The 24,985-nt window shown below is 36.3% G+C and overlaps 2 protein-coding genes across 11 annotated transcripts in view; one reads left to right on the top strand and one right to left on the bottom strand.

Moving 5' to 3' along the window:
• TMTC3 (transmembrane O-mannosyltransferase targeting cadherins 3) overlaps positions 1–8,733 on the bottom strand; it is a 37,994-nt gene extending 29,261 nt beyond the window's left edge. For 2 of the 3 annotated variants that reach the window (XM_090139555.1, XM_090139562.1), the window contains exon 1: positions 8,587–8,733. The gene's annotated coding sequence lies outside the window, so the exon portion shown is untranslated. Of the gene's footprint in view, positions 1–7,813; positions 7,912–8,586 lie in introns of all 3 variants that reach the window. The other variant, XM_090139558.1, reaches the window with a different exon arrangement.
• A 69-nt stretch (positions 8,734–8,802) lies between these two features.
• Positions 8,803–24,985, top strand: part of CEP290 (centrosomal protein 290) — a 52,416-nt gene continuing 36,233 nt past the window's right edge. For 3 of the 8 annotated variants that reach the window (XM_090139548.1, XM_090139544.1, XM_031589630.2), the window contains exons 1-20: positions 8,809–9,065; positions 9,839–9,914; positions 10,979–11,035; positions 11,614–11,736; positions 11,872–11,949; positions 12,653–12,722; positions 12,931–12,977; positions 13,373–13,516; positions 13,740–13,793; positions 14,668–14,820; positions 15,183–15,365; positions 15,724–15,813; positions 15,890–16,012; positions 18,519–18,642; positions 19,819–19,991; positions 21,090–21,252; positions 21,867–21,967; positions 22,052–22,139; positions 22,600–22,712; positions 23,798–23,882. In XM_090139548.1, coding sequence (XP_089995674.1) covers positions 11,635–11,736; positions 11,872–11,949; positions 12,653–12,722; positions 12,931–12,977; positions 13,373–13,516; positions 13,740–13,793; positions 14,668–14,820; positions 15,183–15,365; positions 15,724–15,813; positions 15,890–16,012; positions 18,519–18,642; positions 19,819–19,991; positions 21,090–21,252; positions 21,867–21,967; positions 22,052–22,139; positions 22,600–22,712; positions 23,798–23,882 — 1,891 coding nt within the window. In that variant the 5' untranslated portion in view covers positions 8,809–9,065; positions 9,839–9,914; positions 10,979–11,035; positions 11,614–11,634. Of the gene's footprint in view, positions 9,066–9,125; positions 9,313–9,838; positions 9,915–10,062; positions 10,294–10,978; positions 11,036–11,613; positions 11,737–11,871; positions 11,950–12,652; positions 12,723–12,930; positions 12,978–13,372; positions 13,517–13,739; positions 13,794–14,667; positions 14,821–15,182; positions 15,366–15,723; positions 15,814–15,889; positions 16,013–18,518; positions 18,643–19,818; positions 19,992–21,089; positions 21,253–21,866; positions 21,968–22,051; positions 22,140–22,599; positions 22,713–23,797; positions 23,883–24,985 lie in introns of those variants that run through there. The other 5 variants (XM_031589631.2, XM_031589628.2, XM_090139549.1 and 2 more) reach the window with 5 other exon arrangements.

The raw sequence follows: 24,985 nt of genomic DNA, 5'->3' as shown, positions 1-24,985 counted from the left end.
TTAAAATGTAACTATGGAAAAGATGTTCTTGTGGTTCTTTAGTTAAGCATGACAAGGAAAGAAAGAATCCATATCAGAAATGCTACTTTTATCTACTCTACAACTGGGCCCATCACCAAACTTTGAATACGCAATGACTTGAAAATGCAAGACTAAAATCTAGGGAGGCTTATGAGAGTTCAACTGTACTTGTAAGTCAGACAAAAGCACATCTGCCATTAATCTCAGAAGAAAAAAGTAATTACTATCTGGCAGCCAACACTCTCCATACCAATTAATCTGTTGTTACATTAGAAAGTAAGAAGCCATATAAGGAGTACACACGACAAAGAAACTCACGGATAGCAGATGTGCATGAGGTTGCTGAAGTCTTGATATGATTGGGCTGCTCAAGTGAGTCATGGTGAGTAGATACATTCCCTTTCTCACTCAACAGGCATGTTGAAATTTGGAAGCAACCCAAGTATGGTCTTGAAAGTGTTAGTATTTTACTATTTTCAGTGATGGATGTATTGATAAATATCTGTAAAACATGCTGCTCAGCAACTTGTTTGTTAACAAAGGCTTGCTGTGAGGGAGAATACCCTGGTTTCAGTTGGGATAGAGTTAATTTTCTTCCTTGTAGCTGGTGTGGTGCTGTGCTTTGGATTCAGGATGAGAATAACATTGAGAGCACTAGTGTACTGACATTTCAGTCATGGTTGAGCAGTGCTTACACTAAGTCAAGGACGTTTCAGCTCATCATGCTGTCCTACCAGCCAAGAGCAGATGGGGAGAGTTGGGGGGGGGGGGCAAAAGGAGCTGGAAGGGAAAAGAAACAGGACAACTGGCCAAAGGGATGTCCATAACATATCCTGATGTGCTGAAAAATAAAACCAGGGAAGCTGGCTCAGGGGGGAGCTGCTGCTGCTTGAAACTAGCTGGGCATCAGTCAGCTGACATGAGCATCCAACCTTTTGGCTTTCCTGGGACACACTGAGCAAGCAGAAATTATCTTGGGCAGCATACACAAAGGTTGACCCAAAAGTAATGCCTCCTATTCATTTTCATGTAAACTATAACAGATATAAAGAGCATGACAACGCTACTTAATAACGATCTCATCTACCAAACACTATTTTCCAAAACAGTCACCACCATTAACTATTCATTTTTCCCAGCTACAAAAACCAGCCTGCTGCACTCAAAATCAGCACCAATGGAGGAGACCCAATGTTGCTGCAGTGATATCAGCAAGTATTTGAAATACTTTTTCTCTCTCTTGAAATGTGACACATATTTCAACAAGCAAATTTGATTTATTCATTAAGCAACAGAATAAAGTATATTTTACTTTTCTTACATATTCCTTTACTACCTTAATGAGTTTCTAGAAGACAACACAGAGGCTAGGGTTTACTATTCACATCCACACAAAGGCAGAAAATAAATTATATTCAGAAAAAAAATCAAAATTACAATCAAATAAAAATAATTAATTCTCCATTTCTTCTTGATTCACACCTACTTTCTAACTTTTACTACTATTGTAATGTACACACTATACACTCTCCAAAAGTAATACCACCTATTTGTTGCCATGGAAACTACAACACCTACAAAGAGCACAATAACAGTATTTGATAGAGCAAATTCTAGCTACAAAACACTATTTTTCAACAGAGTCACCACCACTAGCTATGGATTTTCATCACCGATGAACAAGAATCTGCATGTCAGACTTGTAAAAAGCTGCATGAATGTTTGACACATGGCTTGCCTTCCACATCACTGTTGCCACTGCTGAAATGCACCATCCGCAACCTCACCGTGCTCACATTCACTGCTTGGTCTCCATAAATGTTCAGCAAATGGGTGCCAATTTCTTCTGCACAGAGGAATTCAGTGGCATACTTTTACTTCTTACACACTTTCACATCAGACACCATTTTGTCAGTACTTCTCCGCTGCCACCCATTATAGGGCAAGAAAATGTAATGGAATATTGGTGTGATTATTCAACCTCTACTGCCATACCACCAACATCCACCTTTGACACCATGCTTTATAATTAATCTTCAACATTTTTTATTGAAACAGAAAAAAGACAGCAATAAAAATACAGAACTAGTGGAATATTTGACTTTGTTTTTGTGAAACTAGCATATCAGGCTGGTTTGATGGCAGTGGCTTCAATTCTCAGTGAGTTCATCAGAGATTGTTCATGACATTTTGTTGTTCCTGTATTTCATCCTTGAAAATTGTTACTCACTATTTGGTATGCACCACCAAAAATTGATTACATGAATAAGACACGACTGTGAAGCAAGGACTGTTTTTCTCTGCTAAGATGGGGCCCATAAAAGTAAAGAGATATAGTTCGATTTTTCAGTTGAACATCTGAATGCAAGTCTAAGCACTCCATCTGAACAAAATGGAAAGCAAGGCATCATGGTTTTTTTGCTGTTCACAGGACACTGTTTAGTCAATGAATCAAAATGCACACAATTATTTGCTATAACTTGAGTTAGCACCACACTTGCCTCTCTGTGCCCTGGTTTCAGGTCAGGCAGTGTTTACAGCACACTGACATTTGGCTGTTGCCGAACAATGGGTGTGCTCCCAGGGCTGGGCCAGGCCTGTGCTAGCTGTGCCATGGGTTGGATGTGTCTGGTGGAGCAGGTGGTGACTGAATGCATCATGCACCACTTTCATAAATTCTTTCATCATTATTACTATTTTTTCCTTCTTTTCCCATCCTATAGCCTTTGTATCAGCTTCCCCTTTATGGGATGAGCGAGAGGAGTGAGCAAAAGGGTGCGTGGTGCTTTCTTTACTATGAGAGTGGTAAGGTGCTGGAACAGGCTGTGCAGAGAGGTTGTGGATGCCCTGTCCTTGGAGGCGTTCAGGCCAGGCTGGATGGGGCCCTGGGCAGCCTGGTCTAGTATTAAATGGGAAGGTTGGTCGCTCTTGGTTTGGAGATTCATGATGCTTGACGTCCCTTCCAACCTGAGCCATTCTTTGACTCTGTGATTCTGTGCTGAGCTGCCTGCCAGGTTAAACCATAACAGAAAAACCACAATACTGACTTGTCCAATGTATGTAAACAGACTGACTGTCCCTTCAGGGGCTTTTTTTAACCTCACCCACCTTTTACTTCCACAGCTGTACATCTGATACCCAAACCAGTCCTTGGGCTGTACTACTATCAATTCACGATCTAAGAACAGCCACACAGTCCCCTGTTGACTGGACGAAACGAGGACCAACAAGCGCCTCATTTCAAAGATTTCTGCTGAATGTTTTAATTTGCAGCAACATCCAAACATGTCAGGAAAAATATACAGATGCAAACAATAAGCAGCAAGTTATACTGCATGATCGCGAGAGCTAATTATGGAAAAACAGAATGCCAAAGCTGTGCACAATACCTGCTTATTAGTCTAATTTTCTCAAGCTGTATGGCATAGAAAAAAGAGTCTTCTACTGTGCTATTTTCATGCATATACAGAGACGTGAAGTGAAAAGGACAAACAAGAACCAGAGCTCTCTAGCAGGCTTGGCTTATAAGGCACGCAACATTCCTCCAATTTGCTGAGAATCCTCTACAAGTTTATTCAGTCCTTTTCAAGAATTACAAACAATAGTAAGATATTACACAAAAGCCAAAACACTTTTAGAGAAGTAGGAGAACAAGAAAATGTTTCTCCCCAGTCATTACAAAATCCATGACATTACAGACAGATGAGGATAATCTGCAAATTATCGATGCCTTTATACAACACACACAAATGCACATGAAAACCTAACTGAGATGCTTTATGTCCTCACTTTGGACATCTGGAAGTGAAGAAACTACCTTCTCACCCTATGAAACTAAGATGTATTTAGGCAAGAGTGCCGCTGCAGTCCCTAGATATGCAGCAGCTGTTTACCACTCCATCATTACCTATCAGCTAAGTAACATTTTATTTGACACATTACATCAACAGTAACTTCAGAAGCCAATATATTTATGTTGATCACATAAATCCTACGCCTAATTTTAATTTTAAATTTAAGAACTTAAACATACATTTAGAATTTTACTTCTATTGGGTATTTACTTGTTTTATCCCCTGAAGGGCATTAATAGCTATGTCTTTTTTCATTATGTCTACTACAAAGAAACACTCTAAGTCATCTTTTTTTCTTTTGGAAGGAACAAAAAGATAGAAAATTTTAAAGCCGTGGTACTTCCATATATGAAAAAGCCTATACAATTCACCTAACCCTCCTCACCATTTCCTATGAAATTGCCAGGAATAAGTACATTCATTAAAACTCATCTCAAACAGCTGTCACAACTGCAAAGTTACTATCTTTTCCAATTTTTGTGCGAGAGCTCTTAATGCTCCTGAAAATACTCAGCATCATGTACATATTATTGTTATTTGCAGCTTTTGATAGTATATTACAAGCCAGCTCAAGCTGTCAGAACATTAAGAAAAACAAAAACAACCAACCAATCAAAAAAAACACAACAACCTTATGTACTGTTCATATGAGAACACTGCAAATATATTCTGAAGACCCAATTTTATTACTCAAATATTCAAATGTTTTTATTCCTGCTGTATTAAATACTCATGGATACAAAATAACACCTGGCACTTCTCACTCACATCAAAACATCAGCATTTTCAACCACCATTAAAAAACACGGGTTTCCCACTCTACCTTTTGGAGATCTAAAAGCTGGAAAGAGATAGATACGTGTGAGCAAGGTGCCGAAAAACAGTTGTGCAACTTAGTAACACTAGAGAAATAAACAATGATAAAACTGAGGCCTCAAATTATTTAAAACACCCACAGAGAAATGACTTAAATTCTCAGAAGTGTAAGAAAACAAAGAACTGTTAAAACTACTGCTTTTTTTTTTTTAATTCATTCTTACAGGTGAGCAACAAATTAATCTAAGACTTGGTGGCTCATTTGATGAACACCACCAATATATGTAACAGACTTCTAAAGCGAGTAGTTTTGCTGCTTTAAAACTTAATTTAGTATTTGAGGTTCCAACACTGTCCTCACCTGTCTTGCCTACTTACCTTCACTTTCTGTATTTTTATTTGACAAAATCTAATATTTTTTCCTAACTCGATATCCATGTTTAATAATGGAAAGATATCACCATTTTCTTTCCACTGTTTCCTTCCAACACAACCTTTATCTTATCTTAAAAATGTTCCTCCAAAGTAGAACTCCAGTTTTAACCAACTTAGACAGTCTAGGTTTTCATGACTGGGCTTGGATTACATATGGGAGAAGACACACAGTACTAGGAACTCAGGAAAAATTCAAAACACACCTGGAGTCCCTTTCCTCTTGTTAAAGCCCCAGAGCAGAACAAATACAAGAGATGTTTCAATGCAGTAACCTCCTGCAAACAGTACAGCGTTAAGAGGAATAAGTCTAATCTGAAGTACTTTTCATTCCCTAGGAAGAAACTGCCTCCAGCCTTCTCTCAGCAAAGCTATGAAGTATCAACTAGATGAGGAGATGAGAAATGACAGTTGTGACACGTGCTCAATGCCAGAGGAAAGATTTCCCAGACGGCAGAGTGAGGAGCTTGTTGGCAACCAATTAGTTAAATTAACAATTGGACACTTTAGGTTATTCTGATACAAATGAGGATCAAAGTATAAAGCAATTTAAACATGGATAAGAGATACTGGCTTAGCTCATGGTTTATTTTCAGTTTGTTTCAACAGTCAGATGAAATACAAATACCTGAAATACTTAGGTAGAATAATATATAACTTAAAATAACAGGAAAGAAGAGTCCAGTAAGACTTATCTCTCCTTTCCCTCCCTCGCCCCTCCTTTTTTCTGGGGGGGCTACCAAGCTACACAATCAAACAATAACAAAATAATATGCTTCATATTTACGCTAAAAAACATTACTTGTGTTTCATAGGATAGTGATGCGAAAATAACATCTCTAAAATAATGCTCAAAATGGTCAATAGCCTGTGTTCCAGAAATATAAACAGTAGAAACTGCACATTCATTAACTCCAAAGAACAGATGAACAAAAGTTACATGGGCGGCACACGCTGAAAAGACTCTGCTATGCACGTTCTTATTTAGTTTGCTTGGCCTGTGTATGATGACTTCTATTTGTTTTTGTTTTGGAATGACATTCCATTTGAATTTTCATAATGCTGTTTCTGTACAAGGTTTTTGAAATAGCATACTGATATCAGAAACCATCCATCAGGATAGGTCAAGCTGTGTAACAAGGAGCTAAAACATTTTCTGGCTCCAGAACTGTAAGAGTGTGTTCTCATCAAAAGAGAAATTGCTTATATAAACTTCATCACGCAATTACATGTTGGGGCAGAACAAAAGAAATATTACTTCACTTGTTCCAAGACATTCTATATTTTAAACATTGTCATTTTTTGTATGACTAACATTTCATCTTTTTCCCCACTCATTTCATTTTCAGTTTTCACATCTACCTCAAAGTCTGCTTTAGTTCCACATCAATCTTCTCCATGAGCTGCACAAAATAATTGCAAATCCAGATGTGGTTACAACACCAGAATACATAATGTTTGATTTTGTAACAGAAGACCACAAAAAACCTTCCAAAAAGTCAAGTACATTATCAGATTGCTAACATGAAGAGAATTAAAAACTAAAAAGCAAATAAATATATCTTTATGTGTTCCTATTTAGAAGTATCATGATAAAATTATAGAATGGTTTGGAAGTGTCTTTAAAGACCATCCATTTCTAGCTTCCCTGTTGGCAGGGTCACCTCCTGATAGATTGCTGCTCAATCCAGAGCCCAATCCAGCCTGGCCTTGTATATCTCCAAGCATGAGGTGATCTGTTCCAGTGCCTCATCATCTTCACAGTAAAGAATTATTTCATTAAATTTAAATCAACCCTCTTTTAGAGTTGTCAAATACATTACTCCTTGTCCTATCACTACACCACTACACTCCCCGACAAAGATTTCATTTCCAGCTTTCCCACTGGCCTCCTTTACATATCAGAAGACCTCTGTAAGATTTCCCTGGAACCTTCTTTTCTCCAAGCTGAACAACTCCATCTCTCTCTGCCTCTCTTTGTAGGAGAGGTGCTCCAGTCCTCTGATCATCCTTGTGGCCTCCTCTGGAATCATCACAACAGCTCCATGTCCTTCTTGTGCCAGCAGCTCCAGGCCTGGATGTAGTATTCCAAGTGAGGCCTCAGAAGGGGACAATCACCACCCTCACCCTGCTGGCCATCTCTCTTTTGATGTAGGCCAGGATATAGTTGGTTTTTTGGGCTGCAAGAGTACATTGCCAGCTCACAGCAAGCTTTTCATCAACAAACACACCAAAATTCTTCTCCTCATGGATGCTCTCAGTTTATTCTGGCCCAGTCTGTAATTTTGCTTGGGACTGCCCCAACAGAGGTCTAGGGCCTTGCACCTGACCTTGCAGAACTTCATAAGCATCATCAATGGACTACTTTATTCTCTAAATGGCACAGGGATAAAGATCTGTTTCCCAGGAGCTCATCATACAGTAAGGCAGCTTTATGCTCTGTATATCAGGTATATCACCTGCCCCACCTATAGAGTAACTCCTGCCAGGAACTGTTTTTTTTTTTTTCTTGTTGTTTTTTTCCTTTTGTTTTTTACATCAATCATGAATAACTTTATTTTTTTAGCAACAGTTTTGATCCTAGAAATACAATCCAGTCTCTCTTTCCCTTTCCTAACAACAAAGGGTATTCTCTTACCCAACAGAGAGCTGTAACTGACCAACCCCAAGCTGAGAGATAAAGTCTTTACCTTCAATCAAGAGTTAAGACTTATGACATGGCTGGAACGAGTTACGTAACTACCAGGCGTGCCAAAGATCTTGCATCTTGTCAGCCCTCATTAAATATCTACACCGATAAAGAGATAGCAAACATGAATAAAACAGCAAGAAAAAAAAAAGGTAAATGCAAAATGCCTTTGTCTTTTGGTTAAGAAAGCATAGAAGAAAGCAGTTTCAGCTCTTAACACAGCTAGTCAATGAATACATAGGATATAACACACTTCAAGTGGGAGCCCGTTTTTTTCCAACTTGAGAAGATATGTTCATGCCTACTTAGGCGAAGCTCCCAAACTTTCCGGGGTACCCATGCTCAGACTCCTCGCTTGCCAGCAGCACCCGATGGATGCGGGCAGTTCACAGATGCGATCTCCTCCCGTGCCCCTTGCAAACCGCCCCTTGGGGCCGATTACGGATACTTACACACGGAGGATGTACAGGTAAGCGCATACACGTGCCGGCGGTACCGCAGGCGCAGCCAGGCGGACTCCTGGGAAGGAGCGCGCAGCCCGCAGCGCGGGGGCACGGGGCCGGTTCGGGGCACCGGGGGGCGACGGGAGGGTGAGGAAGGGAGCGGGCCGAGCCGGGGCATGGAAGCGCGGCTAGCACCGAGGCCGCACCTCAGCAACAGAAACAGCTCATCCCCGCGGAGCGCGGCCGCGGTAGCGGCTCCGTCGAGCCCGGCCCCCAGATTCGGTCAGCAGAACGCCGGCCCGCGACCCGCCGCCAGCGCCACCCGCCCTACCTGAGCCCGCCGCGGAAGCGCTCTCGTCGCTGCCCAGGGCTCGCGCCGACGCCGGCGCCTGCACCTCACTGCACATGCGCACACCGCCCCCCGGGCGCCGCCGTCCCTCCCGCTGGCGGAGGCTGTCGGGAGAACGCCCCGCTCAGGGCCGCGGGCGCCAGGGCACGCCGGGAGCTGTGGTCCTGGAGGGCCGCGTGGCATGCTGGGATTTGCAGTCCGCCGCTGGGGCGCGGGGCGGCGGCTGTAACCCGCGCCTGCGGTGAGCGGCCGTCATCTGCGCCGCTCCCTGCGCCGCCCCCTGCGCTGCCGGGTCCGTGCCCGTGAAAATCCGCTGTGTCTTGCGCGGTTCGTACTATTGCGGAAGCGTCGGTTTTCTCCTCCCCTACGCCTACCCGGCTTCCTCAGAACGGAGCCGGCGGGAGAGTTTGATGGCGTCGCCTAGCAGCGGCCTCCGCCGCCATCTCTGTTCCGGCGGAGCGGTGAGGGCGGGGGCGGCGGCGGCGGCGGCGGCGAGCGGCAACAGAGCTGCTCTGAGAAGAGCGGTCCGCGGCGGGGGCGGCCGGGGGAGCCGCAACGCGGGCGGGGGCGTCTGGTGCCGGACGGGAGCGTCCGGGCGGTGCCCGCAGATGGTTCCACCACGCACCGCTGCCTCTGTGCCACTGAAGGTGGATGCAAAATAAGGCGCTTTGCTGATTTAACAGCGGTGAAACGGAGGCAGAGCTGTATGTAAGACATTACAGCAGCATCCTGGAGGGATTGCGGTCATGTCCTTGTCAGGATAAGGGTTTATCAGTCTGAACAAAATAGGAGCCCTGCACAAGATCCTATTTTAGTTGTGGTTTTGTAGTTCACACGTAGTGTTCTGTAGGACTAGTACAGCAAAGCACATCTCCCACATGCCTGTGCTATTTCCTGGTATTTAGTGGCACTCGAGTATATAAATATATGACTCTGTTACACATTAGACACATCTTTATGGAAGAGGAGCTGCTGTTGGTCGTGGTGCTTGATTTCATTGTGATGAAATCTGTATCACTACACAGATCACCTGCCAAGTAAAAGCATGTATTCTACCGAGAGGAAGAGATCAGCTACATTTTATGAAGAAGTAACATCACTTTTATTGTACTTTAAATACATATCTACAATAGAACATACTGTATATTTAGTTTAGTGCAACCTGTGTCTTAGTGGAGGTGATGTGCCAGTAATAAAGACTATTTTATTTATATACATTTCTTTCTCCCCATAGATACCGTTTCAGGAGTGATACTTTCTTAAAGAAGTTATTCTGTAAGTCAGGAAGAGAAAAAGAGAAATGAAGGAAGGTAAGAAAGGTTGACAGTAGTAAGGCGGTGAATTTGTTCTCAGAATAGTTCCGATTAACAGTCATTTTATATCCATGTTTTATACATCTTGTTGCTTAAAAATTTTAAAATGTTAAAAAAAATGAGGATCTTGAAATCAAGTAGCATCAGATTAAGTGAAGTACTGAGAATGCCAAAATCACTTACGTCCTGCTTGCGATTTTCTTGTATTTTCTGTTGTCATTTAGAAGGAAGCAGAAAAGCAAAAAAACTATATGTATTTCATCATTACCAGATCATGGACTATATAGAGTGCTCATTTCCTTAAATATTTAACAAACATTGAAGACCTGCCCAATATTCTGAAGGACTTCATGTATTCAAAGAAGATGACAAAATGGTGATTTTTGTCCTCTGTTAGGAATAAGGCTGGATTTCAAAGATTTAGAACTGTTCTTTCAGATTGCTCAGGCAATGGAAATGTAATACCTGTTTAGCCTTTCATTAAGGAAGGAAATTTTAGTTTTTGAGTCTTTAAATGATGACCAGTGAGTGAGGGAAGTGATCTTGAAATATGCTTTATAATAAACCTTTGTTACATATATTTACTGAACTTGATTTTTTTTCCCCAGATAATATATATCCCCATTATATCATTAGTTTAGATAATAATGAATTAAATGTCCAGCTTATTTTTATTTCTTTCTTAATTCTCTTAACCATTTATATAGTTTTAATAATTTAGTGTGATATGTAAGATTTAATAACATTTTTTTTAACTTAGTAGAATCTAATTTTTAAAGTATTGACACTATAGGCCATAGATAGCTCCAGAAAACATTATGGATCATAGAATTGTAGAATGGCCTCAAGGATCATCAAGTTCCAACCCCCCTGCTACAGTCAGGGTTGCAAACCACTATATCAAGTTCTTGATCAGATTCCCCAGGGCCCCATCCAACCTGACCTTAAACATCTCCAGGGGTGGAACATCCACAACCACTCTTGGCAGCTTGTTCTAGCACCTCACCACTCAGCAAAAAATACAATAATCCAAAGTTTTCAATCAATTTTTCCTTTTTCAGGTACTGTATTGTCTTCTGGGTGTATGAGAAGTCATTGTGATCCACAGCAACCAGCAAGTAAGCTTTAGAACAAAGATTTGCATTAATTTGAATAATGTTTTTGTCAGTTACTGGGTGGCCTGCTGTCCGTTATCAATTCAGTTATTCTAGTCAACAGGAAAGGATGCTTAATACAAGAGTTTAGTATCCTGTAGGTGACTACAAAGAAGTGAATGTCATAGCATCAAATGAAAGCGTTCATTGTTTAAGTATAATAAATAAAGATTTTGTGATTTTATGGAGGTTTTATCTTACAAGGACTAGTTTAAAAGGCAGTAGAATTTAAGAGGAACCAAAGGAAATTTGGAAAGGAAAATTGAAGTTTCTCTTGTGTCCAGATATTCAACGTTTGAATTTCAAATTCTTTGATTGTGTATGATCAAATGTGTATGAGTTTTTTGTGCAAAGAAGAAATAGTTTTACTGTCATCTTCTTGTGTACAGTATGCTGAAATATGAATAGAAAGTTAATTAGTACTAGAAAATCCATACAGTTATTAAAACAATTTTGTGTTTCACTGCCTAGCCTCCTTTAAATTATTTGACTGATTGGCAGCAGCAATGTCTGATAATTGTTACTTCTGTCTTTTGTTCCAGGAAATATAATTTAAAATCAATATGGCACCCATTCTAGATTGGAAGAAGCTTATGAGAGTAGATCCAGATGCTCTGCCTCGTCAAGAAGAACTAGCAGACACATTGTTTGAGACTCTGTCCAAGGTACTCGAGGGGAAAGTGGAACGTACAGCTTTTGCTATGCATTCTTCCCTACCTGTTTTTGCTCTTTCACATGCATAAATTATTTATTTTGTGAATTTCAGTGTTATTTGTATAAAAACACTATTATCTCCTCAGGTTGATGGGAAAGACTTGAAAAATGAAACACCTGAACAATTGATGCATCTATTTAAAATTACTCAGTCACTGATGAAGGTTTGTAATAATTCTCACTTTCTCCAATTTTCTAGATACATTTGCTTTCTTAAATTTATTCATTTAAATGAAAAAATGATTACTCTTCTTTTTTTTTCTTCTTCTTTTTTCTTGTGCTTTGAACATACTGGTTACTCCTGAGATCGTTTCACCAGAGGAAAGCAAAGTGAATAGGACAAGCATTGTTATGTGGTTAGGTACTCTTAGTTTTAAATGCAGAAAATGCAAACATATCTCAGAAATGAGTTACATGAAGTGAGTTATTAATGATGGTTATAACTTCACGCAAAGTTACTTTAGTAGGTTGATGTTTTGGAGAAGTTTTAAAAGTGTCTATGTGAATGGAAGAAACTACCCTAAAACTGATGTTATAAATCTGTCACAGTGTCACACTCATAAACATACTGAAAACATGCTCAGCATGTTGTTTTTAGAGAAGCTTTTTTTTCCATTTCTTATTTTCAGCTGCATGCTTTTGACTGTTTAGACAGCTTCACTGTAATAAATTGCTAAAGAAAATATTTCAGCATTCTGAAGTTTTAAATTGAAAAAAATAGAAAAGGGAAAAAAATAGAAGAGACTTCTTTTTTTTGGAAGAACAATACGATGTTCTTTTGTAAATGTTTTCGTAACCCTAAACTCTCAGTTTGCATTATTAGTAAATCCTCTTCCTTTGCTTACTGTGATTTTTTTTTTTTCCCAGATGAAAGCTCAAGAGGTAGAGCTGGCACTGGAAGAAGTTGAAAAAGCTGGGGAAGAGCAAGCCAAATGTGGTAAGCAAATCTCCGTATGCTCTTTATAAAGAATTTGTTAAATTTATTTGTTAGATTTGTTTGTTTGTTGTTTCTTTAAATTCAGGAAAATCTCAACTGATCTGTAGTCAATTGCTTTAGTAATGCCAGATATTTAAAGGCTTGAGTTCATCATTATTGCTTTCTGTACACTGATGGGTAATTCACTGTATCTGTTCTATTTCAACAGAAAATATATTTAAAACAAAGATGATGAAGCTGGAAAGTGAATTACAGGTAATTTTAAACATTTTAAAATGGTTTTAGTTTATAGAATGCTGGAGGGGGGATGGTTCTTGATTATAATGTGTTTTGTTTTGCTTCTAAACACTACAGTTTTAACCAGTTAAAGAGATACAATAGCCTTAAATTTTAGTTAACACTTTTTTTTTTTAATTGGCTTTTGAGTATTCACCAGCCTTATTTTTACAAAGAACTGTATATACAATGAAATTTACTTAGTAAGTCCTGTTTATTTTTAGTGATTTTTTTTTTTTTTTTTTTGAAGGAAGCTAGTGAGGTCTTCCTGTTGTGTTTCCTGAATATTAGCTGTAGCATCTTTTTTTTTTTTTTTTTTTTAATGCATTTCTATTTTGAAGAATGGTTTGTTATGTCACTTTTATATTCTCAAGATGGCACAAAGCTCAGCTGTTGGTCGTGATACCCGTTTTTTGCGTGATGAGATCCGCCGACTGGAGAAACAGGTAGAACAGAAGGAGAGACAATTAATAGACATAGAGAAGGAACTGGAAAAAGAGAAGAAAGTGAATGAACAGGTAAGAAAGGCTTCATTTTGATATCTCTAAAGCAGTTGAGAAACAACATTTAAAGTTCGACATTCTGAAAAGAGCCTCTGGAATAAAAAACAGTGATGGAACAGAGTGACTGCTTTGTTTCTGGTCTTTGCTTTCGTAATCTGTGATGTTAGCTTTACATATTTATATGTATATATATATGTGAAACTATATATACAATAAAGGTTTTATTATCTTATTCTAGCTTGCTCTTCGAAATGAAGATGCAGAAAACGAGAACATCAAATTAAGGAGAGAGGTTAGTAAAGAATGACTGCTTATTTACTTAGTAGGTTTTACATTTTTAGTTTTCTATATAATTTTTTACATGATATGGTGTTTAATTACATTCTAGAGCATTTCCTAGTTACTGATATGAAGAAGTTAGGAGATTTTAATCAGTTTTCACATATTTATCATAGATCTACTTGCGATCAGGATCTATGCTTAAATTTACAGTTCTAAGATTAATTTTATTTGGACTTTGGTTATTTGAGTTTTTAGTATTAGTATTTTTCTTAAATGCTATTGACAAATGTCTTAGATGGATAGCAGTCAGGATTCAGTTTATGCTTGCTGCTTTTGCTAATAGTTTTTTTTTTTTTTTAAAGTCAGTAATTTACAGAAAAATAAATTAAGAGTTAATATACATTCACTACTACTAAATTTCTTCTTGAATCACTCTTTTAAGACAATTTTGTAGTTGTTTTTATACCTTTAAAATCTGTAATCTTCCAATAGATGGTAACATGTAAAATTAATGTTCTGGTGCTAACCTGAAAATCATTCCTTAGGCCTTTTTATTTATGTGTGCATTATATGTACATATACACATGCATAGGTATATAGAGAATTCTACTTTGTTTTGCTTTTATGTTGATTCCTCCTTAGTCTGTATAAAGCAAAGGTACTTTCTAATATTTTTCATGCTTTGTTTTCTCGCTCTTGTTCTCTCCTTTTTAATCAGAAGAAAAAACAAATAAAGAGAAAGGTGAGGCATTTAAATTTTTAAAGCAGAATGTAGGAGTTTAGATGGGTTTGACTGTCTTAGCCCTTTGTGTTAGCTTGCTAGAAAAACAACTTTATTTTCAGCCCTTCAAAATAGATTCATTTCTGGATTGCTTTCTCTGCAGAATGAACAATTGCGTCAGGATGTAGTTGACTATCAGAAGCAAATAGATTCCCATAAAGAAACAGTTCTGTCACGAAGAGGAGATGATTCTGATTACAGATCTCAGTTGTCCAAAAAGAACTTTGAGCTTGTCCAGTATTTAGATGAAATTCAGGTAAAATGGATGCTGTTGAGTATTTGACTGTTACTGACAATATGTTTTTCACAAAAGCTATGCCAAATAACAGTCCAAATCATGTGGATTAAGGGAATTTTTAATGCAGTTGGGTTCTGTGATGTATATGTTTTCTAGCTGTGAATGTTTGAAGAAATGAATTTTAATAAAATTACTGACACTGGGAGATGTTTAGCGCTTAGCCCATAGGATTTGTTGAATTTGAGGAACCAATGGTGAAATACTCTATTATGGGGTAATTTATTCTTTAAAGTATTACATTTAAGGTAGTTTCACTTTCTGGTTATTCACGTATTTAAGATGCACACTTCTTAATAGCAGTGGATTCTTAAATTTTGCAGAATTTGACTGAAACTAATGAGAAGTTAGACATTCAAAACCAAGAAATGAGGAAGAATCTTGAGGAATCAGTGCAAGAAATGGAGAAGATGACTGATGAATATAATAAAATGAAACTAATTGTGCAACAATCTGATATTGTTATGGATCAGTTAAGAAAGGAGAATGAACAGTACAAATTTCAAGTAAGAACTAACGTTTATATTATTGAGTGTAATTTGTTTTATATTGCATTGTCATATTTTAGCTTAATTTAAAAAACATTCAATATATCCAGTTAAAAAGATGTGCTCTGCTGAAATAATACTTCCTGGAAATAATATGATCTTTAAACTTGATGCAAATATTTAAACTTGATTGCAGATCGCAAAATACTTTCATACAGTTTTAGTCAAACCATGTTCTTAGAGCCAGAATTTTCCCTTACTTCTTTAATGCTCTTCCACTAAGTTGTATGTGTTTGGTGCAGTGTGTTTGTACATACGTGTTTTTTAAGTAAAGCATTTTTTTTTAATGTCAGATTGATCCAAATTACATTTCTAGGTTCAGGAGCTTTCAGACCAGCTGAAAGCAAAGAATGAAGAAGATGATCCTCTCATGGCAGCTATAAATGCAAAAGTTGAAGAATGGAAGGTACTTTTAATACCTTTTTAAAATTATTTTAAGGATTACTTCAAGCATTCTGATGGTATTTTATTTACCTTTTCAGAAAATCTTGGCTTCGAAAGACAATGAACTCATAGAATATCAACAAATGTTGTTTAACATGAAAGAAGAAATGAAAATGGCCCGACTTGATGTAAACAGAAACAGTATACTGGCCCTTCAGCAGGTACAGTCTATGTGATAAATTGCATGCTGTCTTGCTCCAATTATAGGAGGGGGTAATATATGTGTACCCAATGGCAAGATTATGACACAACAGGTCAAATGTTAGCCTGACCAGTTTATTACAAATCCTAGTTTCTTAGGGAAATGGGGAAGGGAAGATAGATGAAAAGAGATAGGAAGTAAAAGCAAGGAGTCTTTGTAGGAAGCAAGAGAGAGAGTCACCATCAGGATTCCCAAGTTGCTCGTAGTTGATACTTTGATTTTCAGTAGTGATGCGTCGTTAGAGGTTGTTCAGTTGATGCTAACAATGACGTAGAAACTTATTTGTAAGTCCAGTGTGGTTGAGTCAGCTCTTCTTGGAGTGACAGCTTCTGGCTTTGGGATATCTGCAGGAACTCTTTTGTTCCTGTCTTCAAGGCCTTGCAAACTTAAATCAGCTGATAAGAGGGACCAGGCAGGCTCCCACCTGTATCATGTTTTCACAGGATATGGTGTTATCATTCTCCAATCTCCTGTACCAAGCTGGAGTTATTTGCTCACAAGCCAGGTCTTCCTCCAGTAAACTCCTGGTCTTTCAAGTGTAAAATTGTCCACAAAGAGGTGATGTTGATTCCCACACAGCAACACCCACCACTCCCCTCCTAGATAAGTCAGCCTTATCACAAAAAATGCCTCAGAAAGGGAGCTTTGAGCCAAGAAAAACGAAGGGTTCAGATACGTGTGTAGAAATTACCATTCAATAGGTAAACTACTGACCAAATAGTTTAGTCTTTCATAGTTTGCAAGTACCAGCTGTTGTGCTACTCATGTTTGAGAATTATGAGGCAGATGATTTATTCCACCACAAAATTAGCACAAAGGAAATGTCTTTTTCTGTATGTACTGAGCTTTTGATATCCAGTTCTATTATATTTATCTTTTCTGACTATTCACAGAAAGATTGCTTTAACATCTGAGCATCCAGAATTTAGTGTTGATAAGTTATAGTTGAGTTTATCTTCTAAACCTGTCAAGGAAGAAACCTTCCCTAGGGATTTTATCTTCTGTGTTCCTTTGTTTTCTCTGGTGCCTTACTGTTGGAGTCTGTGGTTCAGTTTGTGAAAGCTAGCTGAATTTAAGTATCTCTTTTATTAATCTAAAATTAGATAATTCATTATGATTTTAAATTTTTCAATTTTCTTGACAAACTTTAAAATATTCAAAATAATCTCACATCCCATTAGCAATCCTGGAATGTATGTTATGGGCCTTTGTAGACTAATAGATTGATGAGGTATAATTATACAGTCTTACAGGACTGGGAACTGATAGCTTCTCAGTAGAAAATTAAAAAAAAACAACTTAAGTACAGCTTACCCACTGATAATCAGAAGGTGAAAGCAGGGGAAGAAATCTTTGATAAGCAGTCAAACAGTCTGTTTTTAACTGATTGGATGGGTAGAATTTTATTTTTGGACAACAATCACTAGCATGTTATTTTGAACAGTTTGTGGGAATACACATATTTTAAAGAAAGTATTTAAAAACTAACGTTAATATATTGTGTTGTAACTCAAAATGGACTAAGCTTGTTGTAGTTCACTGTATAAGCACATTTTAAAGGGTTATATTTAGTTTCTTAACAACTTTGCCAAGCATGTGATATATTTTCCCTCTAAGAAACCTTGAAATTTCATTTTTCATAAATTTGTTGTTAAGTAAGGTAAGCATCTCTTGAAATTTTTGTATTATATAATTATTTTCTGTAATTTTTTTTCCAAGTCTCTTTCTTTTTTTTCTTTTTCTTTTTTTTTTCTTTAATGGCACCAGAAATAAAACTGAGCTTTCTGCGATATTTCTAAAGTTCATGTAAAAGCATAGAAATAATGTTAATGGACACTTTTACAATCTATGTCTACCAATGTATATACATATGCATGTTAAGCAAGATTTGTTTTGAAGTATTAAAAGTTGAACAATTGGTTGAAAGTTAGCCTGCAAATTAGGCGTTACATATGATGGACTATTAGTCTTCCCAATCTTGAATATATAACTGTCAGTTCCTACCACCTGTTAATGAGGACATAGTAAGAAATCTGTTTCATCTAAAATCTGTTTTTATCATGCACTGGCTTAACTCTTAAAGAACTGTCCTATGTAAAATTGATAAAATAGTGCATCAGAATGTTCGTGTTATTCAGATGCTTTATTTTTACTCTTTCTTTTCTTCTCCTTGCTTTGCCTTTAAATATGCTACTTCTAGCTAATATCTGAACTCTATGCTGTAAGTATAGTATATATGCTTGTTGTGTAATTTTTTTTTTTTTTGTCATCATTACTTTTCATTTATCATGTACTTTTGAAGAAATGTGGTGTTCTGTACAAGTAGTTTCTGTGTCAGTAAAGAGGAATTTCTTTGATAGAGCTTCTCTTTTCCTGTTTTTTTTTTTTTTTTTTTTGAGTGTACAAGAGTGAGATGGCCAGTAAAGAACTTCAATTTTTTTTTTTTTGTTTTTTTTTTTTTGTAGGGTGTACAAGAGCGAGATGCTCAGATAAGACTGCTTACAGAGCAAGTCGAACAGTATACCAAAGAAATGGAACAAAATGCATTTCTTATTGAGGAATTAAAAAATGAACTCCAAAAAGATAAAGGTAAGCTGAGCATGTTATTTTAAGGTATATTAAAAGGAAATTAAGAAGGAATAAATGTTATGTAATCATAGAATCATTTCAGTTAGAAGGGACCTTTAGATGTCATCTTTACAATTCCCATGCAGTGAACAGAGACAGCTAGAGATAGATCGCTTACTTTGGGAGAAAGCTTAAAAAGTCTCTGCACTCATTCTACTTTCCTTATGGTCTCTAACACCGAAGATTTTAACATGTTCATTTTGCCAGGCTGGTTTTGCTAATCAAAGCTCCAGAGATACTTACAGATTAGCTTGAAATTACACAATCATAGAATTTATTGAGTTGGAAGGGTCCTTTAAAGGTATCTGGTCCAATTCCCCCGCTACAGCTTGATCAGATTGCTCAGAACCTCATCCATCCTGCCCTTGAACGTCTCCAGGAACAGGGTATTCGCCATCTCTTTGGGCAATTCACCCCAGTGCCTTACCACCCTTATTGTGAAAAATCCTTTTCCTTATATCCAGTCTGAATCTCCACTTATTCAGTTTGAAACCATTTCCCCTTGTATATGACAACAGGCTCTTGTCTGTTTTCTTCTTTCTTCAAGTCTCCCTGTAGATAATGAAAGGCCGCTATCAGGTGTCTTTGGAGCCTTCTCTTCTCCAGGCTAAACAGCCCCAGCTCTCTCAGACTGTCTTCATAGGGGAGGTGTATTCTTCAAAAATACCAAAGAAAATTTGAAATTTTTAAGTAATATTTATCTCTTGATTTTTTTTTTTGTTCATTCCCATTTATCATATATGCAAGTATGGTTTAAATTTATTCACTGTACTTCAGTGGGGTTTAGAGGTAACATCAAAAAATAAATAATATTTTTATTTTATTTAGCTTTATTTATTTATAAAAGTAAGCCTACTAGTCTTTGTAGCTTAGAGTGCAATATACAAGAACTCACCTCTGTAAAGACCTGCAAATGATTATGTACAATTCAAAATTGTCTCTTATATGCATATTTCTTATAAGGGCTGTTTTAAGGAACAATCAAAAAAAAAAAAAAGTTCTAATATGTAGCCTTTTGTACTTACTTGCTTAAAAGAACAGGTAATGAAGATCTCCTTTATAACATTATCTGAAGTGTTTCTTGATTAGGTAGAATTTCTAACTGAATTGTCACCAGATAATTGTTTTTCTTTCCAGGTCTCTCAACTCTTGCTCAGCAGAATCGCCTAGTAGAAATGCAAGAAAAATTAAAACTGCTAGAAGAGAGAACTAAGGAGGCTGAGAAATCAGCAGAACTAGCAGAAGCAGATGCTAGAGAAAAAGACAAAGAACTTGTTGAGACTCTGAAACGAATGAAAGACTACGAACTGGTAAACGGTTCAAGTGGACAGAATATTTCATCATAGTTTTAGCAAATCATTTTCTCTTTGTGTTTTATTGATTGTGCTCTAAATTAGAAATTAAATGAACGTCTTCCAGTGCTAATTTTTTTCCTTTTATAATAACCTTTCTGCCCACTGATTGCATGCAGTTTGTTAACTGTATGTAAAAATGTTTGCAAATTGACAGTACTAACATATGAACATAGGCTGAATGTGAGTGAAACCCATTGAACATAAGAGTCATAGAATGATGACATCATTTGATCTTTGTCCTCTGATACCATTACTTCATCATAGAAGGCCACCAGTTTGTTCAGGCATGATCTGCCCTTGGTGAAGCCGTGCTGGCTGTTTTTGATCACAGTCAAGATGGAATCTTTGAAGAATCCTATGATAAGTGGGCTCAGTTTCGAAATGTGCTCTGTAATTAGAAGACAGATTTGTAGGATTTGCTTTTATTTGACAGCATACTGTAGTAAGCACAGTGTAGAAGAGTGATAATAACTGAAAAACCTTTTCTTGTTAAGTATTTAATATTTGATGTAAGTAATATATATAGGTACATAAAAATCAGATTCCTCAAAAATTATTCTGGCAATTAGCATACAAAAAGTGGCACACTTTTGGTAAAATTTATATGCCTGAGGAATTAATTTCAAAGATATTTGAAAATTTCAAAATTAAAAGTCTTGCTATCCTTTAATGCAGTGATGAAGAATCAAGATACTGTGTTTTCCTCAAAATGTTTGCATGAAAGAAATAGGCATTGCAGTTAGAAATTTGCGATATGCTATGGTCAGCATTTACTTTAGTGGACACTGAGTCAGCCCATCAAGAGGATGAACTCAGTTGATCCCTTGTAGTCTTCTGGAAGGATTTTTTCATTTGGCTATTGTCTTTATTTTGCTTATCACAGGTCTCCTATGATTGTTAGCATAAGTTCTGAATCAGAGCAGTTTATTCTTGTTTTGTTGTTTTGTTTTCAAATAGTATCATTAACTTTGTAACAATGAAACACAGATTTGTAATTTTTTCTCTGAGCTCTGTTGGAGGCTTTGTTTATAATTCCCATTTGGATTTTTACAGGGAGTATATGGTTTGGAAGAGGCTATTGCTGAAATAAAGGATTTAAAAAAACAAATCAAAATACGAGATCATGAGATTGAAATGTTAATTAAGGAAATCAATAAACTTGAACTTAAAATAAATGATTTTCTTGATGAAAATGAAGAGCTTAGAGAGCGCTTAGGTACGTTGTATTTATTACATTTTCAATTACTGATTGTATAAGGATGTCATGGACTTTCTTTCCTATACCAGGTAATTACTTGGAAATACTTATGTGTATTTTGCTAATAGTTGTAAGTAGTTTTAGTTAGGACAAAATGAATGAATGTATACTTCTAAATTTATCTTATAGACTCCTTTGGCTGAAGAAAGGAGGAGATTTTTGCATTGCCTTTTAGGTTTTGATTCCTTCTTGATTGTAGCTGATTTACTGGCTTCATAATTTAGTATTTAGAAATCAAAACATATTGAAATTGTAATTCTAGATTGAAAAACAGGAAAAAATTGAACAGGCTTATTTTTATATGGGGGTGTCAAAACATAAGTACAGAGAATTTTAGGTGGTATTTTATTGCAGTTTTTTGAGCAATTGAAGCAAAATTCTGATTTCTTCTGTTATTTTTACACAGAGCATAATGTGTCAAAATATGCATATATTTACCATCATTTTACTGTTTTTTTATTCTCCCTGACTGATTATATTATTATTTAAATGGGCTATCTACTAATGACCATTAACATTAATATTCCTTCTTAATGAATGATTACGCATTATATGTGTGTATTGTGTTTCAGGTCTTGAGCCAAAGGCAATGATCGATTTAAATGAATTTAGAAACAGCAAAACACTGAAACAGCAGCAGTATAGATCTGAAAACCAGATTCTTTTGAAAGAGGTAAGTGATAAATCATATTTTTATGCAACTACTGCACTATAATACTGTGAACAAAATAAAGTATTGATTTTTAATAATATGCAGATCGAAAGACTAGAAGAGGAAAGAATTGAACTGAAAAAACAGGTTCGTAAATTGGCTCAGGAGAAAGGAAGAAGAGTTGCCACAACAGGTAGGATATTTTTTGTTACAAACTGTCTTGTGGGGACATTATCTATAGTTAATAATGCAGCTCTGTTCAATTTATGGTGTTGATTAAATTAGAAGGTAGAATACTTTTCTCTGAATCTATAAGATGAGGAGAGTGGTTTTATGTTTCTGTAGTCTTACAGCCCAATAGTTTTTCGACTTGTTGACTAGTAATGTGTCATTGTCACTGGTTTGCACTTCTTATATATAGATTATCTCACCATGATTTCCAGTACATCCTCATAATAAATACATTTCAGAAATCTTAAAAATTTCTACTCTGTGTTACCTAGGCAAACATAATCAGTTTGAATGGAAAGGTTTACAGCTCCTTTCTCTGCATGCAGAAAAATAGAACTTGGATCTACTAACTGGAATATATTTATTTGTTTGAAAACCAAAAAAAAATAGTCATTTATTTCTGTACATTTGCTTGCAATTAGCACTGGAGGCTGGTGATGTGCAGGTAACAGACAACTTCATTGAAGAGAAGCAGATGAGTAAGAGGGAATTCGATTTCTTGAACACCCATAATATTGCTGAAGTAAAGGCAAAGGTAGGTTTATAAAGCAAGCTCATAAGCATTTACTACGTGTCTGTTTCAAATAGCAATAATGTCAGTTTGTAAACATCTGTTTAAATATTTTCTAAAGTCTTTTACTACTTTAAAAAAATCCCAAATTACTATTTTTTTTAAACTTTTCTTTGAATACTAATTAACATTTCTTATTTTCTGTGAGTATAGGCTAGCATATACATGGAAATGAGGAACACACTTGCAGATAGAATAGCATCAGTTAGCCTTTTGAACTATGCTGAAAAGAGTGAGGCTGTGGAAAATCTACCTTGAAGAACTTCTGGCATACTTGGGAATTTAAATCACTTGGAAAAAAAACTAGAAATACTTCTTTGCTTCATTTAAATTCAAAACATGACAAAGTTGCAAGTTATTAATGACAATTGTAATTCAGAAACTCTTAGCATAAGAGAACTTTTTCTATCACCGGAGCTACAGTTTACATTGGCGTCAGGGATATTAAGTAATATAGAGATGAGAGAAATATCAACAGACTCAATATCACTCTATACAGGTTTGTTTTTTGCATATCATAGAATGTGGCAGGCCTCAGAAGCAAATAAAACTACAGAAACAAAGAAGTGTGTGTAACTTCTAATTAAGACCAAACTAGCAAGGAAGATTTTTGTTTAGAGCCACTTCTTGGCCCATTCTTTTAGAATGAGCAGCTATCCAGAAATTTGTTGGTTAAGAGTATGCTAAGTAGTTATGCAGAATTAAAACTTGAATAATACAGAAGCCAAGCAGAGCAGGTAGTAGTATATTGTGAGTTTTTTAAAATTAAAAAACAAAAGAGAAAGGATATTTATATAAAGTTTATTTATAGTTTAAATAGCTTTTCTTGATGGTTTTGTTGCTGCCAGACTATTTCTTTAATAGTTGCCCATGATGTAACGCCTCATTTTGGTTCATATACTATATAATTTCACTGTTGAATGTAGTGGATTAGAATGTTTTCAAATGTTTCATACTCACTTAATATTTCATAACTGCAGAGTCTTAATTAGAATTTTACTACTAATATTCCTAATTTGCAGTTTTAAATTCTTTTTTTGTTTCTTTAGAATGACTATCTTGCAAATGAGTTGAGTGAGAGAGAGAGAGATTTGGAAAAGAGCAGGACTATAATAGTCAAATTTCAATCTAAATGTAAGTTGGAACAATGTATTTTAAAAACTAAAGTGTGCTCAGATACCTGCAGATTGCTTGTTTGTTTATTCTATTTTTTGTGACTGTGACCACAAATATTCACCTTTGCAGTTTCTTTTAAATGCAGTTTAGTTTGGTATCTTTCACAATGACCGAATTTGCAATGTACATAGAATATTTTTATGCAATTATTTTGATTCCATTGTATGGAAATTAGGTTTCTGAATTGATCCAGATGTTAGCACAATGTTTGGAAACATAAATAGCATTTGTGAAATTAAAATTTCTTTGGATTGTTCTTAATGCCATTTTAAAACAAAAAATTGTGTTTATATGTATATGCGTTGTCTGTTAATAGTGCATGTATATTTCTAATTTTAAAATTAAACAAGTGGTAATACAAGAAACATAGTTTATTCATACTAAATGCATTGAACAAGATTCTTTTTAAGAACTGGACCTAAGAAAATCTTTAAGTCTGTGAGAGATCTTATTTAAAATGAACGTGCATTTTCCTTGCTTAATTATGCTTTGCTTCTCTGAGAAGTCTTTGGGAAATTAAATCCAGTTTCTATTTGTGTGCTATCTGAGGTGCGTTGCATGCAGGCTCTGAAATAGAAACAATGCTAATTTATTTATACAAGGATCTTAATGTTTCCTAGAGAGTTTGAATTCTAAAAATTATTTTTGGCTTTTCAAAATAGACTTGGTGACACTACTCAAATTATTTCACATTTTGCAGTTCACTTCTCAATCTTGTGGACAGTCAGGCATGTTTTCAAGACGCAGAGAATCTCCTCAAGATTTTTTTGTGTTTATCCATGTATCTATCTGTATATCTGTGTATTTATTTAATGTTTCTAAACTTCTTCTTCCATGCTAGAAACTCTGGAATTTCACTTGAGAGACAAATAGTGGTAGGAAAACTGTATGATTTGAGAGTCCTTATTATACAGAAAGAATTTAAATGTTCTGTTTTACCAGTCTGTACCAAGAATTCAAGCAATCCCTCTATTCATCATTGTTACACACAGATATTTCCAAGATATCTATGTTTCTGGATCTGTGAGAATTGATCAGACAGCCTACTAAAAAACTTGAAA

Source organism: Phasianus colchicus, chromosome 1 (assembly GCF_987193195.1).
Source record: "Phasianus colchicus chromosome 1, bPhaCol1.hap1.1, whole genome shotgun sequence".
In the NCBI taxonomy this organism is placed as follows: domain Eukaryota; kingdom Metazoa; phylum Chordata; class Aves; order Galliformes; family Phasianidae; genus Phasianus; species Phasianus colchicus.
Note: the sequence above shows the minus strand (reverse complement) of the source record. Positions and strands in the feature narration are given on the sequence as shown.